At 36.2% G+C, this 17353-nt stretch overlaps 1 protein-coding gene across 1 annotated transcript in view; it reads left to right on the forward strand.

Moving 5' to 3' along the window:
• Positions 1 to 17353, forward strand: part of LOC140442600 (uncharacterized) — a 115141-nt gene extending 97788 nt beyond the window's left edge. The window contains exons 10-12 of the mRNA XM_072533610.1: positions 2672 to 2834; positions 2896 to 3064; positions 16977 to 17353. Of these exons, the coding sequence (XP_072389711.1) occupies positions 2672 to 2834; positions 2896 to 3064; positions 16977 to 17176 (532 nt within the window). The 3' untranslated portion in view covers positions 17177 to 17353. The remainder of the gene's footprint in view (positions 1 to 2671; positions 2835 to 2895; positions 3065 to 16976) is intronic.

Below are 17353 nucleotides of genomic sequence, written 5' to 3' on the forward strand. Positions count from 1 at the left end.
ATGAAAAAGACAGAAAAGATTTGATTTCACGTTCAAAGCGTCTATGTATCTATTGATACGTATTTCGACTTAATAAGTCTCATCAGAATAGTTATTCATAGCCGTTCTTAACGTGAAAAATAATCTTCTCTGTCTTATAAGGAAGCAACAATAACTTTCCTTCGTTATGGACGCAATAGAGATAGATAGCGATGATAGAAAAATCGGTAAGATAGTTTCGAAACAAATTCAGATTTCTGCTTTAATCTGGAGCCTTCTAAAAATTGCAAGGCATGGCCAGACGATGATAAAGATGTTAATAGAGACATGGGGAATCTAAAATTTGCATTCCACGACATGTCTATTCATCTAAGCAGAAATCCTTAACGAATTTGTTTCTCGTACTCATACAGAGTAGATCCGAATAAAATGAAAAAGGCAGAAAAGATTTGATTTCACGTTCAAAGCGTCTATGTATCTATTGATACGTATTTCGACTTAATAAGTCTCATCAGAATAGTTATTCATAGTCGTTCTTTTTGCATTTGTTTTAGTTTGTTTAGTTATTGCTTTCTTGTTGATGATTGTTCTTTCTATTGCCTGATCTAATTTATTCGCTTTATCTATCCTTTTATTTATCTCTACTTCTTGTCTGCCAGTTTCTTCTCTTAACACTCCTAATAATGGCTATTTTTATTTTTGAACTTGCTGCTCCAAACAAATCAATCGATCTGCATTGATACCAATCACGTAGATTCTTCAACCATGAGTTCTGCCTTGGACCAACATATCTTCTTTCTTGAATCTTTGCCTGTATTATAAGTTTCAAAATTTCATATGTTGGTCCCCTCATCACGTGACCTACGTATTCCAGTTTTCTGGTTTGTATAGTGGTGATTAGTTCTGTTTCTTTACCAACCCTCTCCAGTACTTCTTTATTTGTATTTCTATTAGTCCATGATATTCTTAATACTCTACAGTATAAACAGAGTCCGAAAGCCTAGATTCTTTTTAAATTGCATTTTTTTAATGTCCAAATCTCAGTTCCATATAATAATATTGAAAATATATAACAGCGAATGGTAAGTAGTCTGATCTCCAAATTTAGATTTTTGCACGTTAGGAGTGGATTCATTCGTTGCTGATCTGGCAATCTCTATTCGCCTGTTTATTTCTGCAGTATGATTATTGGTTTCATTGATCAAAGTTCCCAAGTACTGATATTTTTCTACTTGTTCTATCACGTTACCATTGATTGTCAATAAGTGATGTATATTTTGTGGTCTTTTTGTAATTAGCATGTACTTCGTTTTTTTTTAGCGAATATAGTAATTCCCATCTCAGCACTATTCAAATTTAAGATTTCGATAAGATCACAGTGTCGCTGCATATCGTAAGTTGTTAATTAATTTTCCGTTAACGGTAACTCCCGCTTTGATATTATTAAGCGTGTTTTGGAAAATTTCTTCAGAATATAAGTTAAACAAAAGTGGTGATAAAACACATCCCTGTCTAACTCCTCTACAGATCTTCATTTCTTCTGAGTGTTGCCCATGAATTTGAACTATGGCTCTATAATAATATTTGCACTATATTTATAATTTTACTGTCAATGCGCTTGTTCATAAGTATTGATATTAGTTTTTCATGTCTTACTTTATCGAAAGCTTTTTCGTAGTCAACAAAGCACAAGTGTAGATCAACGTTTACATCCGGACATCGCTGAATCAATATGTTGATGGCAAATAGTCCTTTTCGAGTACCCATTCCATTTCGGAACCCGAACTGCGTCTCGCTAATATCCTCCTCTAGCCTTTCGTATATTCTCTTATGCATTACTTTCAGCAGTACTTTTAAAGTATGACTCATAAGGCTCGGTGTTCCATAAACAGAGCACCCTTTTGCTGCTTGTTTTTTAGGGATGGTCATAAATGCTGACTTCAGCCACTCTTGTGGTATTATTCCCGTATCGTACACCATGTTGAATAAATCAGCCAATACTTCCAAGTTATCCTCTTCCACTAGTTTTAACAGTTCTACTGGTATTTCATCTAATCCAGCTACCTTATTGTCTTTAAAGTTTTTGATAGCATATTTGATTTCATCTATCGTGATCTTCTGTCTCTCTAAAGGATTTATTTCTTGTATTTTCTGCATTTCACCTCTTTCATCTTGGAAAAGTTCTCTAACGTACTCCTCCCATCGTCTTAATTTATCTGGTAAATCTATTAGTAGTACTCCTTTTTTATCTTTTATGTGTCTTTGCTGTCTATTTCGACCCATTCCAGTCACTTCCCTTATTTTGTTATGCATATTTCTTATATCATATTTTGTTTCTAGTTCTTCTATCTCCTTACATTGTTTCATCAAATAGATTTCCTTAGCTATTTTGATTTTTTCCTTAATTATTCGTTGTATTTCTTTATACTTCTGTAGATCTTTTCCTTTATATTTCCTTCTTCCTTCCATCTGTAATAGTATTTCTCCTAGCATCCACTGTTTTTTTAGCCTCTGACCTATGTTGTATCAAACTTTCTTGAGCTGGTTTCAGTAATGTGTTTTTTATATTATACCACTTTTTATTTACATCCATAATTTGTTTGTTGTCAGTTATATAATGATCGAATAACCCTTATAATTTTATCTGGTGTATATGTTCTTAGTTTACTATTAACTCTTTTCTATTTTTAAGCTGTCCTGTGGATGACAAGTTAATATCAAGATTTAGAGGATCGTGGTCGGATTCTGGAGTTTATGAAACTCAAGTGTACGCCTACATGAAGACTTTCCGATTTACAGGATCACCGGCTTTATACATTGAATGCGATGTTAGGATGTGTCATGGCAGATGTCCGGTAAATAATGTATTTTCCTTGTTGCTCTATGACAATTCTAACTGTCAAGTTTCTTTTTCAGAGTCAAGCATGTCATTGGAGAAACATTAAAAATGTAAGGAAAAGATCTACGGATACAAATCTTACGACCGCTGCTCCAGTATCGTTGTCAGAAAATGTGAACTTATTCCAGTCCTTAAGAGTTCTTCAAGAAGGCGAAACTGATGAACAAAGAAATATTTCCGTGTCAAGTAAGTGTTTTAGTATAATACTTTCTTCTAAAAGTATAGGGAAATGTCAAGAATAACAATAAATGTAAGCTAAATTCTAATATTTAAAACCAACATCATTATGAACGAAAATTCTTATGTTTAACAAAGGCGAGGCAAGGTTGACTCACAGGTTAGTTTGAAACTGGCTTCAAAATCTGATTCGTATCCAAAATAGTGAAAAAGTAAGTTTACTCTGGGTGCTTGGACATACTGGTATTGAAGGGAACGAAAAAGCAGACCTACTTGCCAGGGGAGGGGCAAAAGAAACATTCATAGACTCAGAACCTTTCATTAGCGTAGCATGTAGCACAACCAAAAGAACGAAGGACACTGTCGCCTCAAGGGGTACATGAATAAAATCGTACACATGTACGGCGCATGATACAAAAAATAACAGGTATGATACTCCCGAGTGCGAAATTGGGTTGAGTTCGCGCATGGCGTCACACTGAGAGTGATTTTAAATATATCTAGTAAGAACCCAATAAATTAATTTTTAATTGGCCATAAAAAGTCATTTTAATAGATTAATATAGTTTCTATTTAACTATTTTGGATTTATTGAAATGTAGGGGTTTTATTAGTTTGATTTAAAAAATTAACAAATAATACAATGAACAAAAATAAATCTGTAAAATTAATTTGTGAGTTTTATTTAAAATGTTTTATGTATTCTTCGCTTTTAACCCTAGAAAGATGACCTTCGTACATTTTACGAGCTGGCTTTTAATTGGCTTGTCTTATTTGGTGCCAGTGTCAACGAGGGGATCTAGCCTTCTTCTAGTTGCACGTGAACATATGAAAATAATTGATCATTAATAATTATCTGCAATAAAATCGCGAAACAAATAAAACACAAGGTTTTAAGTTACATTTTTTTCATTTCTCATATCTTCTTTCGTGTTTAATTTCTTAATTTTAAAATACTTCAAGATCAAAAGAACAGATGTTTGATTTTGTAGTAACATTCAATTTTCTCAGATAAATCAATTAGCCTTTGTAAATAATTTTTCCTTGACTTTAATTAAGTTGAGACCCATTGAAATTAATAAATATGATATTTAGCTCATGTATTTTTGTCATCAATTCGTGACGTCCTCTCGTGGGAGTCACTATCCGGGTAGCTTTTAGACAGTCAGAGACAGAGTTCAAAATAAAAATAAAACTTTATTGCCTTCCTTAAATTAAATTGACAAAAATCTTATATACATATTTACAATTTGGTTTAGTCTTCTCAGTACCTGGCCTATTTATTCAAATTAAGTTTGACCTTGTCATATGGAACCAGTCTTATCGGCAAGCGAATGTGTATTTGAAATTTTACGGTTTTAATAACAGCGGACGGTAGGTATAAAGGAAGGAAAGGAACTCAACACGTCCCTTAAGTGATTCGGGTTAATAGGACACTCCTCGACAATCTCAACACGACTGCTTCAGAGTACGGGTAGTGAAAAGCTCAACACGCTTTTCGGGTAAAGACGGTATGGGACGGAAACAACTTGTGAACTCAACACGTCCGCAAGCCGGGGTAGGGAAGAGAGAACCTTCAGTCAACACCTGTCGATTCTGTCTCTGTGAGGAAATGTTGCCGTTTATATAGCGGAGCTTTGCCCTTTCTACTGTCGATACACTCCTACTTCATGGGTTGGTTCGCGCGCACGCTGGTTTAACGGTGATGGCTTGGACTCATCGTTACACCCCCTCTTCCTGGGGAAAAAAAAAAATTTTGGAACAAAATTTTTTTTTTATTTTTATTCCTTGCCAGGTACTTGGTTACCCTAAAAAAAAAATTTACAATACATCGAAATAAAAAATGTCCGCCCTAAAAAAAAATATAAATATCGTCTTCTTAAACAAAAAATCGTCTTCCTCTCTCTTTAAAAAAAAACGTCTTCCTTCGTGGGGCTTCAATTATTGGTTTTTATCCTCAGCACCTGGTTCGGGAGTCTCAGTCTGTATTTTTTTCCTTTATGCTGCGGCGGAACTAGTGAGAGCAGCGGGATTGACACTGGAATTGACTGGACTTTCTGAATTTTTGTGATGCCCATGGTTGGTTCATCGAAAAGGTTCTTGAATTTGGAAATAGCCTTTATCAGGGGCTCGCAGCCTTTGCCCGGGGTGTTAGGTTTTGGTGTGTTCCCTAATGGTGATATTACTTCTGGAACGGTGTATGGTGGCGGCGTAACTGTGCCGTCCATTTCTATGTCACTGTAATATATTTCTAATGTGTCTGACATTGTATTTGAAGGTAACTGTAAACTGTATTAAAATATACTGTCACTACTTGGTGTTGACTGTAAGTGCTTGGACTGATTAAGGAGTAGGGAAATCGGTAAATGCGGGTTTTAGGTCTTTGATATGAGCTGTTATTGTACGGTTTTTATCGTCGTGTTTTAATTTGAATATTACATTAGAACACACTTTTGTTATAGTATATGGGCCTGAAAATTTCGGTGCTAATTTGGCGTTAAAATTTTTGGCGGCATTTGAGAGTTGGTATTCCCTTTTCATGACTTTGTCGTTTATTGTGGGTTTCCACTCTCTTCGTCGTAAGTTGTAGTAATGGCTTTGAGTTGTAAAAGCTTTTGCCAGGTTTGTACGTACTAATTCGAATGTTTCTCGTAGTTTATGCCATTTTATGTTTTGATCGGTATGTTGTGTGTCGTTTGGGGTGTTTACGACTTTACTTGGAATTTCTAGTTCGTGTCCAAAGTTCAGGAAGGCTGGGGAGAAACCCGTTGAATCGTGTTTAGCTGTATTATATGCGAATAGTAGTTCTGGAAGGCTCGTGTCCCATTTCTTATGGTTATTATCGCAGAACTGAGCTATCATTGTTTTGATTACTCTGTTTGTTCTTTCTACTGGATTATTCTGGGGAGAATATGGCGGAATGTTTCTTTTAGAAATCTGGAATTCGTCTAGCAACTTTCGTACTTCCCTGTTATCGTATGTTCTTGCGTTGTCTGATATTAGTTCTTTGGGTGATCCGAATCTCATAATGATTTTATCTTTTAAGTTCTGACAGACTGATTTTGCCGTTGCTGTTCTGATCGGTATGGCTTCGACCCATTTTGAAAAGGTGTCCTGGAATGTCATTATATATTTGTTTCCTTTGCTGGATGTTGGAAGGGGTCCTATGATGTCGGTTGAAACGGTGTGCCATGGATGTGGCGGAATTTGTGTAGATTGCATGCGGCCTGGAGTTAAGCTTTGTTGCGGCTTAAATTGCTGACAGTTCTTGCAGTTCCTGACGAACTTTGCGGCGTCTTTAAACATCCCTGGCCAGTAGTATTTTCTAGCTAGGCGGGTTATTGTTTTGGCTATTCCTAGATGTCCTGCGGTCGGTTGCTCGTGGTTTTCTGCCAGGAGTTGTTGTCTCTTGTGGTTTGGGATGCATAGTTTCCAGGGGTTGGATACCTCTGTCTCTTTTAAATCGTATTTGTCCCAGAAGTGTCGATAGAGAAGTCCATCTTTGATAGAGTAGTCTGGAAATAGTTGCGGATTTGTCTGGATTTTATTTAAAGCTTTATTGTACCATTCGTCGGGTTCTACATCTTCTACGTTTATTATGCAAACCAGATCTACTGGTTCTCTAGAGAGCGCGTCGGCCAGGACGTTCTGGGAGCCCTTTCTGTAAATGACATCGAAGTCAAATTGTTGTAGCAGCATTGCCCATCTAGCTATTCTACCTGTAGGGTTTTCCATTGTTTGTAAGTATCGTAGACTTTGATGATCTGTGATAATTGAAAATGGGTATCCTTCGATGTAGGGTTTCATCTTTTCTATACCGAAGATGATCGCTAGTAGTTCTTTTTCTGTAACGCTGTAATTTTTTTCGGCATTTGTTAGGGTTCGACTTGCGTAAGCGATGACTTGTTCCTGTCCTTCGTCGTTTGTTTGTACTAAAGCTACTCCTAAACCGTGGTTCGAAGCGTCAGATTGTAAAAAAAATCTTTTCTGGAAGTCCGGGCAGATCAGTATTGGAGCTTGTGTCAGTAGTAATTTTATTTTGTTAAATGCTTCCTCTTGGTCTCTGTCCCAAGTCCAATGTTGTTTTTTCTTTAGTAGCTTTGTTAAAGGGGCTGCAGTTCGTGAAAAATCTTTTATAAATCTCCTATACCATGAGATGATGCCCAAAAATCGGCGTAGTTGTTTAACGGTTTTTGGTGCGGGATATTCGACTATAGCTTTTGTCTTGTTGTCGTCCACTTTTATTCCCGTTTTGTTTACTACATGGCCTAAATAATTTATTTCTTCTTTGCAGAATTTACATTTGTCTATATTAATTCGTAGTTTGGCCTGTTGTAGTCTGTGAAGTACTTCTTTTAAGTTTTCCATATGTTCCTCGAACGTTTTCCCCAGTACTATTATGTCGTCTAAATAGGCGAATGCATGTGGTTCCATTTCTGGGCCGATTACTGTATCCAGTAAACGTTGAAAAGTAGCGGAGGCGGCGTGTAATCCGAATGGAAGTACTTTGAACTGGAATAGTCCTTTTCCTGGTGCTATGAAAGCGGTCAAGGGTTTGCTTGCTTCGGAAAGTGGTACTTGCCAATATCCATTTTTTAGATCTAACGTGGTAAAATATTTTGCAGATTTTAACTTTTCTAGGATATGATTGATGTACGGTAATGGGTAGGCATCTTTTTCTGAGATGTCGTTGATTTTCCTAAAATCGATGCAAAATCTGTATCCGTTGTTATCCTTCTTTTTTACTAGGACGATGGGGGAACTGTACGGGCTATTGGATTTTTCTATCACGTTCTCTTCTAGCATCTTATCTATCTCATCGTTTATGATCTTCTGCATTGCCGGGTTTCGGGGCCTGTATCTTTGTTTGATCGGTGTATTATGTTTGAGTTTTATTGTATGTTCGGTTAGATGTGTTGTTCCTTTAATTTGTTTAAATTTCTCCAATTCTGTTAGTAACAATTCCTGTAATTGTTTTTTTTCGGTATTGTTTAGTGTAGTACTGATGTCGAGCTGCTCTCGTATTGGACTGTTCGTGAATTCCGGTATGTATGACTGAATATCTTCGGTCTGGTCGTCGGCCGCGGTATCGGTCGGTAGTTCGGTATATCTTCGGTCTGGTTGTCGACCGCGGTATCGGTCGGTAGTCGGTATATTTTCGGTCTGGTCTTCGACCGCGGTATCGGTCGGTAGTCGGTGGGTCGTTTTGTTATATATTTTGCTTCTCTGTTGGAGCGGATGTCTTGCGGTTGGTGTTTCGTTGACCCTGGAATTGGTCGGTATTCGGTTATTATCTGCATTGTACGATCTGGATCCGTGTTCTGTCCTGGTTGGGTATTGTTCTCTCCTTCTTACGCGATTTCTATTTAAGATGTTTGATAAATCAAGAGTGATTAAATATTATGACTCAATAATAATTAAACATACTTTATATATAACTTCTAAAACACCAAAATATTGTCCATATTACATATATATATATATATATATATATATATATATATATATATATATATATATATATATATATAAGTAGGTATGTCTACAAAGAAGGACGAGTATTGCTAATGTTGTGGAACAGATCGGAACTAAAATGGAATTGGACAGGCCATGTAGCGAGAATGCATGACTCACGATGTACGAGCAAAATTACACATTGGACGCCAAGAGCAGACAAACGTAGTAGAGGAAGACCACCTACACGTTGGCTCACGACATCAGGCGTATCACGAAAAATTGGCAACAAAGAGCACAAAATCTCAAAGAATGGAGGAGTTTAAGGGAGGCCTATGTCCAGCAGTGGATGTGATAAATAAAGGCTGGATGATGATGATGATGTCTACAAAGCCACTATCAATTATAAAATCACATAAAGAGTTCAAAATATTCTTAATAACTTTTTCACACAAAAAGCCTAAAAATCAACTTAACTCTCACAAAAACACTATAAAATTTACAACAAGCTTACCAAAGACGCCAAAATCTAAAAAATCGATCAAATTTCCATTATAAACAGATTTAGTATTACAATGTCGGCCGCTCTTATTGTGACGTCAACAGAACGCGATCTGCTGATAGTGGCGTGCGCAATATCATACCTTTTTTTTACCATGGGTACGGTGGAACAACTCGATGGGTGGAACAAGAGAAACGTCCCGGAATTCGATAGGATAGGGCTCGATACATTTGCCTGGTGGTTGGATGGCTAAGCGCCCAATCATATTAAATATAATATAACTTAACACGAATTTATTTAATAACCATTTTTCGATTTAATCTGAAATTGCATTACTTCTACTTGTACAAAAAACTATTAAAATTAGAACATAGGTACATAAAAAATATTTTTGTTACAAAAAATTTTCTTCTCCTTCACGTGCCGAATTATCCGACGTTGGCGATTACCATTGCGAAGACTTCTGGATCTTCTGCCACATGAAATAATTGTCCTGCACTTGATATCTGAGTTCATTCACGAATGATTTTTAACCAAGAAACCTGTTTTCTTCCTACACCTCTACAACCTCCTATTTTGCCTTTAAGGGTCAGTTATAATATTCTATATCGATTTCCCCTCACTTTATGTCTCAGATAAGACAAGGTATCTTCAGCATCCGTCTATGAATCCACATTTCCAGTGCTTCAATTCTGTTTATACTTGATACTTTTATTGTAAAAATATTTTATAAATTAAAAAAAATATGCCAAATCTTAACCAATCTTATAAACACTCTCTGTAATCAAAACTATGGAGCGGACTTTTATCCTTGTTTATAAAACTCCCATTTGATCCAAAAAGATTAAAATTCCATTTTGTATTCATCTGATAAAAAATCCTTGTTACATCACCTTGTTACATTATTCAAACTGCAGCATTAAGTCTAACCACGGAAGCTTTTATCAGCCCAATAGAAAAATTAGTAGTAGAAATTTTTTTTGTGAGAGTGGAAATCTTCTAAAGACCATACCGGATGAATTGTACCTGGCGTGAGTTGGAGCGTAGCACAACTTTCCAGATCATTTAATCGCGCACGCTGCATTTTATTTCCCTTTTTTTATCTTTCTCTTTCTAGAATTTCTTTCCTTTTTATAATTATTGCTATTGCATTCAAAACATTGCATTTTTCCTCTTCCCATAACCGTCATTATGTCCTGCTCTCTAAATATGCCTACTTTGGCGTACATTTCAGTTCTATCTTCATTGAACCTATTACATGCAAATATACAATGATCGGCTGTGTCATTAACTCCACAGTTCGCACAGTTACCATCCGTTGCTTTGCCTATTCTTTCGATATAAACTCTGAACGATCCATGGCCCGTTAGAAATTGTGTAAAGAAGTAGTTCATGATCTTGTAATCGCAATTGATCCACTCCTTCATATCCAGGATTAGCACCCTCGCCCACATAGTCCTCCGTTCATTTTTCATTCTCTTTGCCACCTTTTTATTACTTCCCTTCTTGTTTCTTTTTTTTTCCTGGCTATTGTTACCGTATGTATTCGATCTTTCTTTTGCCTGCAGGTGAATTGATGGTACTCCCGCTATAACCTGTAGAGCTACAGTTGAGGCCGTCCGGTATGCGCAGACGACCCTAAACAAAGCTTTCCTTTGTGTTTTTTTCCAATATTAATTTATAGGTTTGTTTATTTAGTACTTGATGCCAGATTGGTGAAGCATATAAAATTGTCGAGTGGTCAACTTTCATGAGGATTCGTCTTTGTTCTGCATTAAGTCCTCCTATGTTACGCATAATTTTTGCTAGTGTCGCAGTTCTTTGATCAGCCTTAGTGGCGACATATTTGGCATGTTCACCAAATTTTCGCTTACAATCACGGATGACGCCCAAATATTTCACTTTTTAACTGGAAATATTCTTATTTCCAACATGAAGGAGATATGATCCCTGTCTCTAGGAGCTTTGGGACTGATTACCTCTTTTTTTTGTGACGCTAATTTTAGATTTCTGTTTTCTAACCAAACTGTAAGTATTTTCCACATTCTCCTGTAACACCACATCTCGAATGCCTTAATGTTTTTGATGTTTATCTTTTTCATATATACATATGTACTTTAATTCTGTAATTTTAATTCACCCTGTAGGTTACAAAAACACGAAACCAATCATCCATTACAGAAAAAAATAAACGTGCGTTCAAATGCATTATCCGTTTTACCCCAACAAGTCTGTCTAAAATGGCATATTAATATAAAAAAATCATGAAATGCAACTCATCTGCGCTAGAGATCTGAGATTGTACTATTGTCACTAATATCTCAAATTCTAATCAACAATAGCCCAAATTTTAACAAATATATAAAAAACTTAAAGTATTTTTGAGTCTTCAATGGTTCAGGGCAAAACGACTTACATTAAAATGCCAAACATCGCAAATGTATGGTTTTGTTTTTGGTGTAATTCCTGCACAAAAAACATGCGCCCACTGCTTACATTTGCAGCATCATATCCATGGTTCCCCTGGTTTGGATGTTGAGAACGTTTCGCAACAAAATAATCAAAAGGCGTCATCTTCGTCATTATCAGGTTTACTTTCAAATGCTTCTTCTGGGTCTATTTCAATTAGTCTCCTAAACTTTCTTGTAGTTTGCCTTTGATTTTCTGTTTCTTTTTGTTTGGCTTCCGCCATGACGGGAATGCTGGTGAGTACAGTTGGAGTGCAATATTGCACTCAATATTTTTCGTGTTGTTTCCTTCATTGTACGATTTATCCTTTTCAATCTGCGATATAGTTGATTCTTCATGAATTTTATCAGCGTTGACTGAAAATGCTGTTAGATTAGGCTTGTTTGTTGTGTTCGAGGAAGAATACAACAGATAGTCAGAAAATATTAGAATCAACAGGCGAGAGACCTCTACTTTTAAAACCACTAACTACATTTTAGACAGTTGCTGCCTTTTCGCATGATACGCGAAAGGCACCGGCGACTTGCCTCTAAGAAATTGGCCTTCATTGTTCCTGATTTTTTTTCTCGTCTCCTGATTCAAATACGCTTTCAAAGGTGCAAAGAATGAAACGTCCACTGTTTGGATGCGATGACTGCGTTGTGCCGACAAGCAAACGAGTATTATGCCATTCTCTTATGCATACTGTAACACGCTGCGGTTCTTGTGCCTAATGTGTCCATCCTGAACCAGCAAAATAGATGATTCTTTGGTCGGGTGACCAAATTTTTGGAAATACTTCAACCATTTGAGAAGGATCTCATCGGTAATCCACCTCGACCCTTGAAGAAATCTCACTGAAGCTCTAATAAATCTGGTTTCCAATTTTTTCTCGGAAAGATAAGTGTTGGGAGAGTGTAATTTTCAATTGGGTTTGTACAACAAATAACTGTGAGATGTATTCCGCTTTCAGCCCCCGCGATAGTACCAACTTGTTTTTTACCAGTAACGGAAAATATTTTTGGTGGATTCAGCACGGTGGACACTCCAGTCTCATTCATATTATAGATTCGGTCGAGAAGGAAATTATATTTGTACATAGCTTCTTGATATGCTTTGAAAAAAAAATTTTGCTATATTTGGTTTGTTGAACAACATTGCTCCAGCTATCGACGTATTTTCAAGTCTCCTTAATGAAATATCGGGATGTCTATTCCTAAAGCCTTTAAACCAGTCCCATCTAGCACGTTTCGATTTCTTGTTAAACCTGTGGTTAATATTAATAATCGCGCTTTTAATAATTTCAAATTTTCCACTAGTTTGTTTTCTTGGGCGATTGTAAATGTGGTATAAAATCTAGAAAGTCTTTTCTCGTTATTTTTAACTCTTTTATTAAAGTTACTAGCTCGTCTTCCCAAGGTTGTGAATGGAACGTTGAATATTCTTAATGCTTTCAGCCATCTTATTTGTTGACTACTAATATCTTTGATTGCATTTTGCATCGTGTTTTCAATCCTAGATTTCCCTATATGTTTTTTTTTGATTTGCCGACCATGATCAATGTAAAAACATAGCTTTATTATGAAATATAATCAGAGTTTTTAATTCATTTATGCATTCTATTCAATCCATAAATCAGCCTAAAATTGCATACATATATTTGTATATATGCCATTTTGCCCAACATAAACATATGCCAGAATAAATAATTTTCACGTAACCCCATTTTTTGACTAATCAACAAACGATACAGATCTCTGTTAAAACACAACTTATACTAAAACATAATATTGTTGTGATACATACGTTGAAAATTTTAGAAAACGCCACATCCACACAAACAATTAGTTCGTAATCAAGAAGAAGTGAAGGAAAACTATTCACTCAACGAATTATAATATATAAACACACTTTTATAGCATTTCGTTACCCTAAAAAGCTAACCTGCTAAGTCCACTTTTAATATAAAATAATATTTTTGCGTGGTTCGAAAGCTATTTTGCTTTTTTCCATGAGCTGTTAACCAACCAACTCCTAATTATGCCAGAAATACCATCTATTACCTGATACGAAAACCTGCTATCTGTAAGAATCTGGATTTGTAAAGGTAAATACTGCTAAGTCATCGGTGTCATGCCATTTCATGTCTAGACTCGCTACAGCACGGTCTCAAATTTTTGTCTAAAGCACAATCAAGAGATACAGATTCAAACAGCATCATTGAATACCCAGCAAAGAGTAAGGGAAGAAAAAAAAACATTTTCAAGTGCAGGAATCAACTTAGTTTGTACAAAAAAATAAACGATTACGGGAAACAGGAAAAGGATATTTAGGCAAGGTAAAAAAAGCAGGAAAATGGAACTATGAAGAACCAAGGGAACCTAGTGCTATAAAACTGAGATGCAAAAAAGGGACAGCTGCTACAAAAGGTCTGTCCTTGACAGAACAGGACAGACGTCAGATATTTGAAGCATTTTGGAAAATGAGCTGGGGGAAAAAAGACATTTATAAACAGACATGTTGTTTCTCTAGCTCCCAAAAGGCAAGAAATCGAAAAAAATCTGAGGAGACAAAAAGGAGATAAACGCTGCAATATTTTTTAAAGGTCAACGACCAGAATTTTAGAGTGTTTAGAACCATGTTTTTGGATCCTCTGGGAATCGGATGGACAGTTTATCATTGGAAAAACATTTCTGAAGCTCGCGCTCCAAGTATTTTAAACAAAAACTCTTTAGGACCAGAAAAACCATTTGATATGCGTCGTAAATGCTTAACTGAATTTTTAAAGAAATACTTATTAGCAGAATGGAAATCACAACAATCTCTCTACGAGTTCTATGTTAACGAGTTGTGCAGATTAAAAAAAAATGAACCTATCAATAGTCACTTTTCAAATGTCTTTAGAAATGAGAATTTTGTCTTGTTCTACCCGAAAAAGAAAAAGACAAAAAGATGATTTTGATCGAGCAGTGTTGATTTCCAACAGTGATAAAAGTGCACAACCTTTGCTTCTACAATCTAATAAATAGTAATGTATTTTGTTATCTTTGGAATGAAGCCAAAGGTGGTCTAAATGCCGAAGAATTTGCAAGTATTTGAGTATTCTTTTTGGAAACCCACATTCTTCCTGAAATTGCTAAGCAAGAGAATGGGAATGGGGAGACTATTACTATTTTTACTGATGGCTGTAACTATCAAAATCGCAATTGTGTTATGGCCAATGCCCTACAAAATTTAGCAATAAATCATAATATAACAATAGAACAGAAATTTCTTGAGCCTGCCCATACACAAATTGAAGTGGATTCTGTCCACTCAGTGATAAAACAAAAGCTAAAAGATAGGATAATAAACGTACCTGCCGATTATGTCACCGTCTGTCAGCAGGCAAGAAATAAACCAGCTCCATATAATGTAACTCATTTAAGTTTTGACTTTAAGAAATTCAATGCAGTTCAGTTTTACAAAAGTAACCCACCATGGAGGGTAAAGGGCGATGCAAAAGTTACCGATGTTCGTGCTATTCGATATTCACCCAAAGGACAAATTCACTATCTATAAGATGCATTTTACATAAAAATGGACAATCATTTCTCAAAGAAAATCACTACAAAATCTACACTCAGAAAGGCGTAAAATAACCGCGCGAAAATATGAAGATCTACAAATTATTAAGAAGACTTTGCTCGTTAATTACACACACACATGCACACATTTTACGACGATCTTTCCCATGAATAGTGTAATGGAAATATAGCAAGGAAATAAAGAAGGAAAAATTAAGGGATAATTAGCCTAGTAAAGGGAAACAATTATTTAAGAAATTATTACATATTCCAAATTGATTAAAGAACAAATAAATTCATAGCTAGTAGGTAACATATTTACGTAAACATTTTACATTAAACAAAGATTGAAAACTCGACCCAGTTTAAATGTATTACACGAGTCTCAAATATCAGACCACCAAGGTTGTTTAAATCACGTTTCAAAACATAGACCTCCGCCGATATACAACACGAGGATCAGTCAGCAAAAAAACAATAACGCGACCTTGGTACTACGACTGAAAATTGAGAACACGGACTGATAAAAAAGGCGAACAAGGGGGCCAGCAGGAGTTAGTGGGAAGTGGTCACGCCAGACGCTCCACGCCATAGTGTGGAGATCGGACGATACGCAGACAGTGGACGCGTTAATTAACTCGACGGGATAGTGGACGCATAAGTGTCGGCAACTGGAGATTCGAAGGTTTGCAAATCTCAAATCCCTGTAGACTGGAGGCGTATTCCCTAGCTAGAGCCTAGATACGCAAAGGTAACTAAGATCTATATACTAACCCAAGGTATATCTAATGATACGGAATTGTCCGACCTTTAATTCCTTGCTTGTCTCTTCTCGTCTCCCTTCGCGCCTGATCGAACATTTTGGTCATAACTGATATTTTGTAGTGTACAGTCTAGTTAATACATTGTAAACTCGAAATTTGTTTTTGTTATTCCTAGCCGTTACAGGTCGAGACTGGAAGAGATACACATTTCGCTTATGCAGTGCTCCGGCTTCTAACGTAAGCCCATAGCCTCTCACTCTTTGCAGGACCTGAGACCGAGAAGTCCTTATCCCCTTCCTTTCCAGAAAGATTTTCCTACCCTCTTGTAAATCCGCGAGGGCGAAACCAGTCAGTCCAGACTAGTGGAACCAGTAAGCCTTGCCCCGCTCGCAGGGATAAGTATCTCCTAAAAAAATTGTAGAGGCATTGATAAGGACATTGAGACAGACGTCTTCTACAATGGTGACAGCCTTTATCAGAGCCGAGACAATTCATTAGAGGGGGTTAGTCGATTCATCTACAGCTTCAATCCTAAATTATCACGCTTAACCCCCCCAATGTTGTTAGAATGGTGACAGCGGCGTCTTCACCCCCCAATATATTTTTATTTATTATTAGAATAGTATAAAAACGTTCCATTGTTATTTCCGATTAATAGTAGTAATCTACTTTTTCAATAACTTTGATTTACGACTTGGTTTTCGTTTTGTATTAATAAACTCATTTTATTTTAAAGCAAGAAGATCTAGTTTTATTTTAGAAGATCCTTGAAAACCTGTGAAGTCCATTTTTACTACCGCTTTTAAATGGCGAAAACCTGCACTCTCCAAAATTAGTACTTTTCGGCTAATAGCCAAAATATATCTTGTAAATTTCATCAGCATATTGTAAATAAAGACATTTCTAAATGAATACAGTTATTAGATTAGTATTTTAAACAAAAAATTGTATTTTTACAACGTTTTTTTGCTCTCCTGTAAAATTAGTTAATATGGACTTAGCAGGTTAACACTTTAGGGTGACGATTTAGCGTTCTGAGGTGGAATGCAACTCCAGATTTGCGCGGTTCATTCAAAACCGGTAATGTGCCGTTTTAACCAAGTATGCCGCTTTAGGCCAGCCTACCCTATGTATATTAGCACTAAATATCTTAGTAAGTTAATCTCATGTTATATTATTATTTACAGATGCCCCCGTCGATCCAAACAGCGTTTGCTTGAAAACTGGATGGTTTTCTGCTCTACTCGCTTTGGGTGGAGGTGGTATGTGTCTTCTGGGCGGTGCTCTTCTAGCCACCTGTACAAGAATGAAGAAGGTTGCCATAGATAAAGTTTTAGTTAGTAGTCAGTTTAATGGTTACATGAACCATAGGGGAAGCATAAATTAAACAAATCTTTGTAAGGTCTCATTTAACTTATTGCTAGGGTAATGTGTGTGATTCTCAAGAAATTTACTTACAGGTGGTCAATGTTTCATGAGGAATGTTAAAAAAAGGACGATTTTACTGGTGATTAGTAAAGATTCTCTTATAGGTTAAGGAATATTTATTATAGCATACATTTTA

Source organism: Diabrotica undecimpunctata, chromosome 6 (assembly GCF_040954645.1).
Source record: "Diabrotica undecimpunctata isolate CICGRU chromosome 6, icDiaUnde3, whole genome shotgun sequence".
In the NCBI taxonomy this organism is placed as follows: Eukaryota; Metazoa; Arthropoda; class Insecta; order Coleoptera; family Chrysomelidae; genus Diabrotica; species Diabrotica undecimpunctata.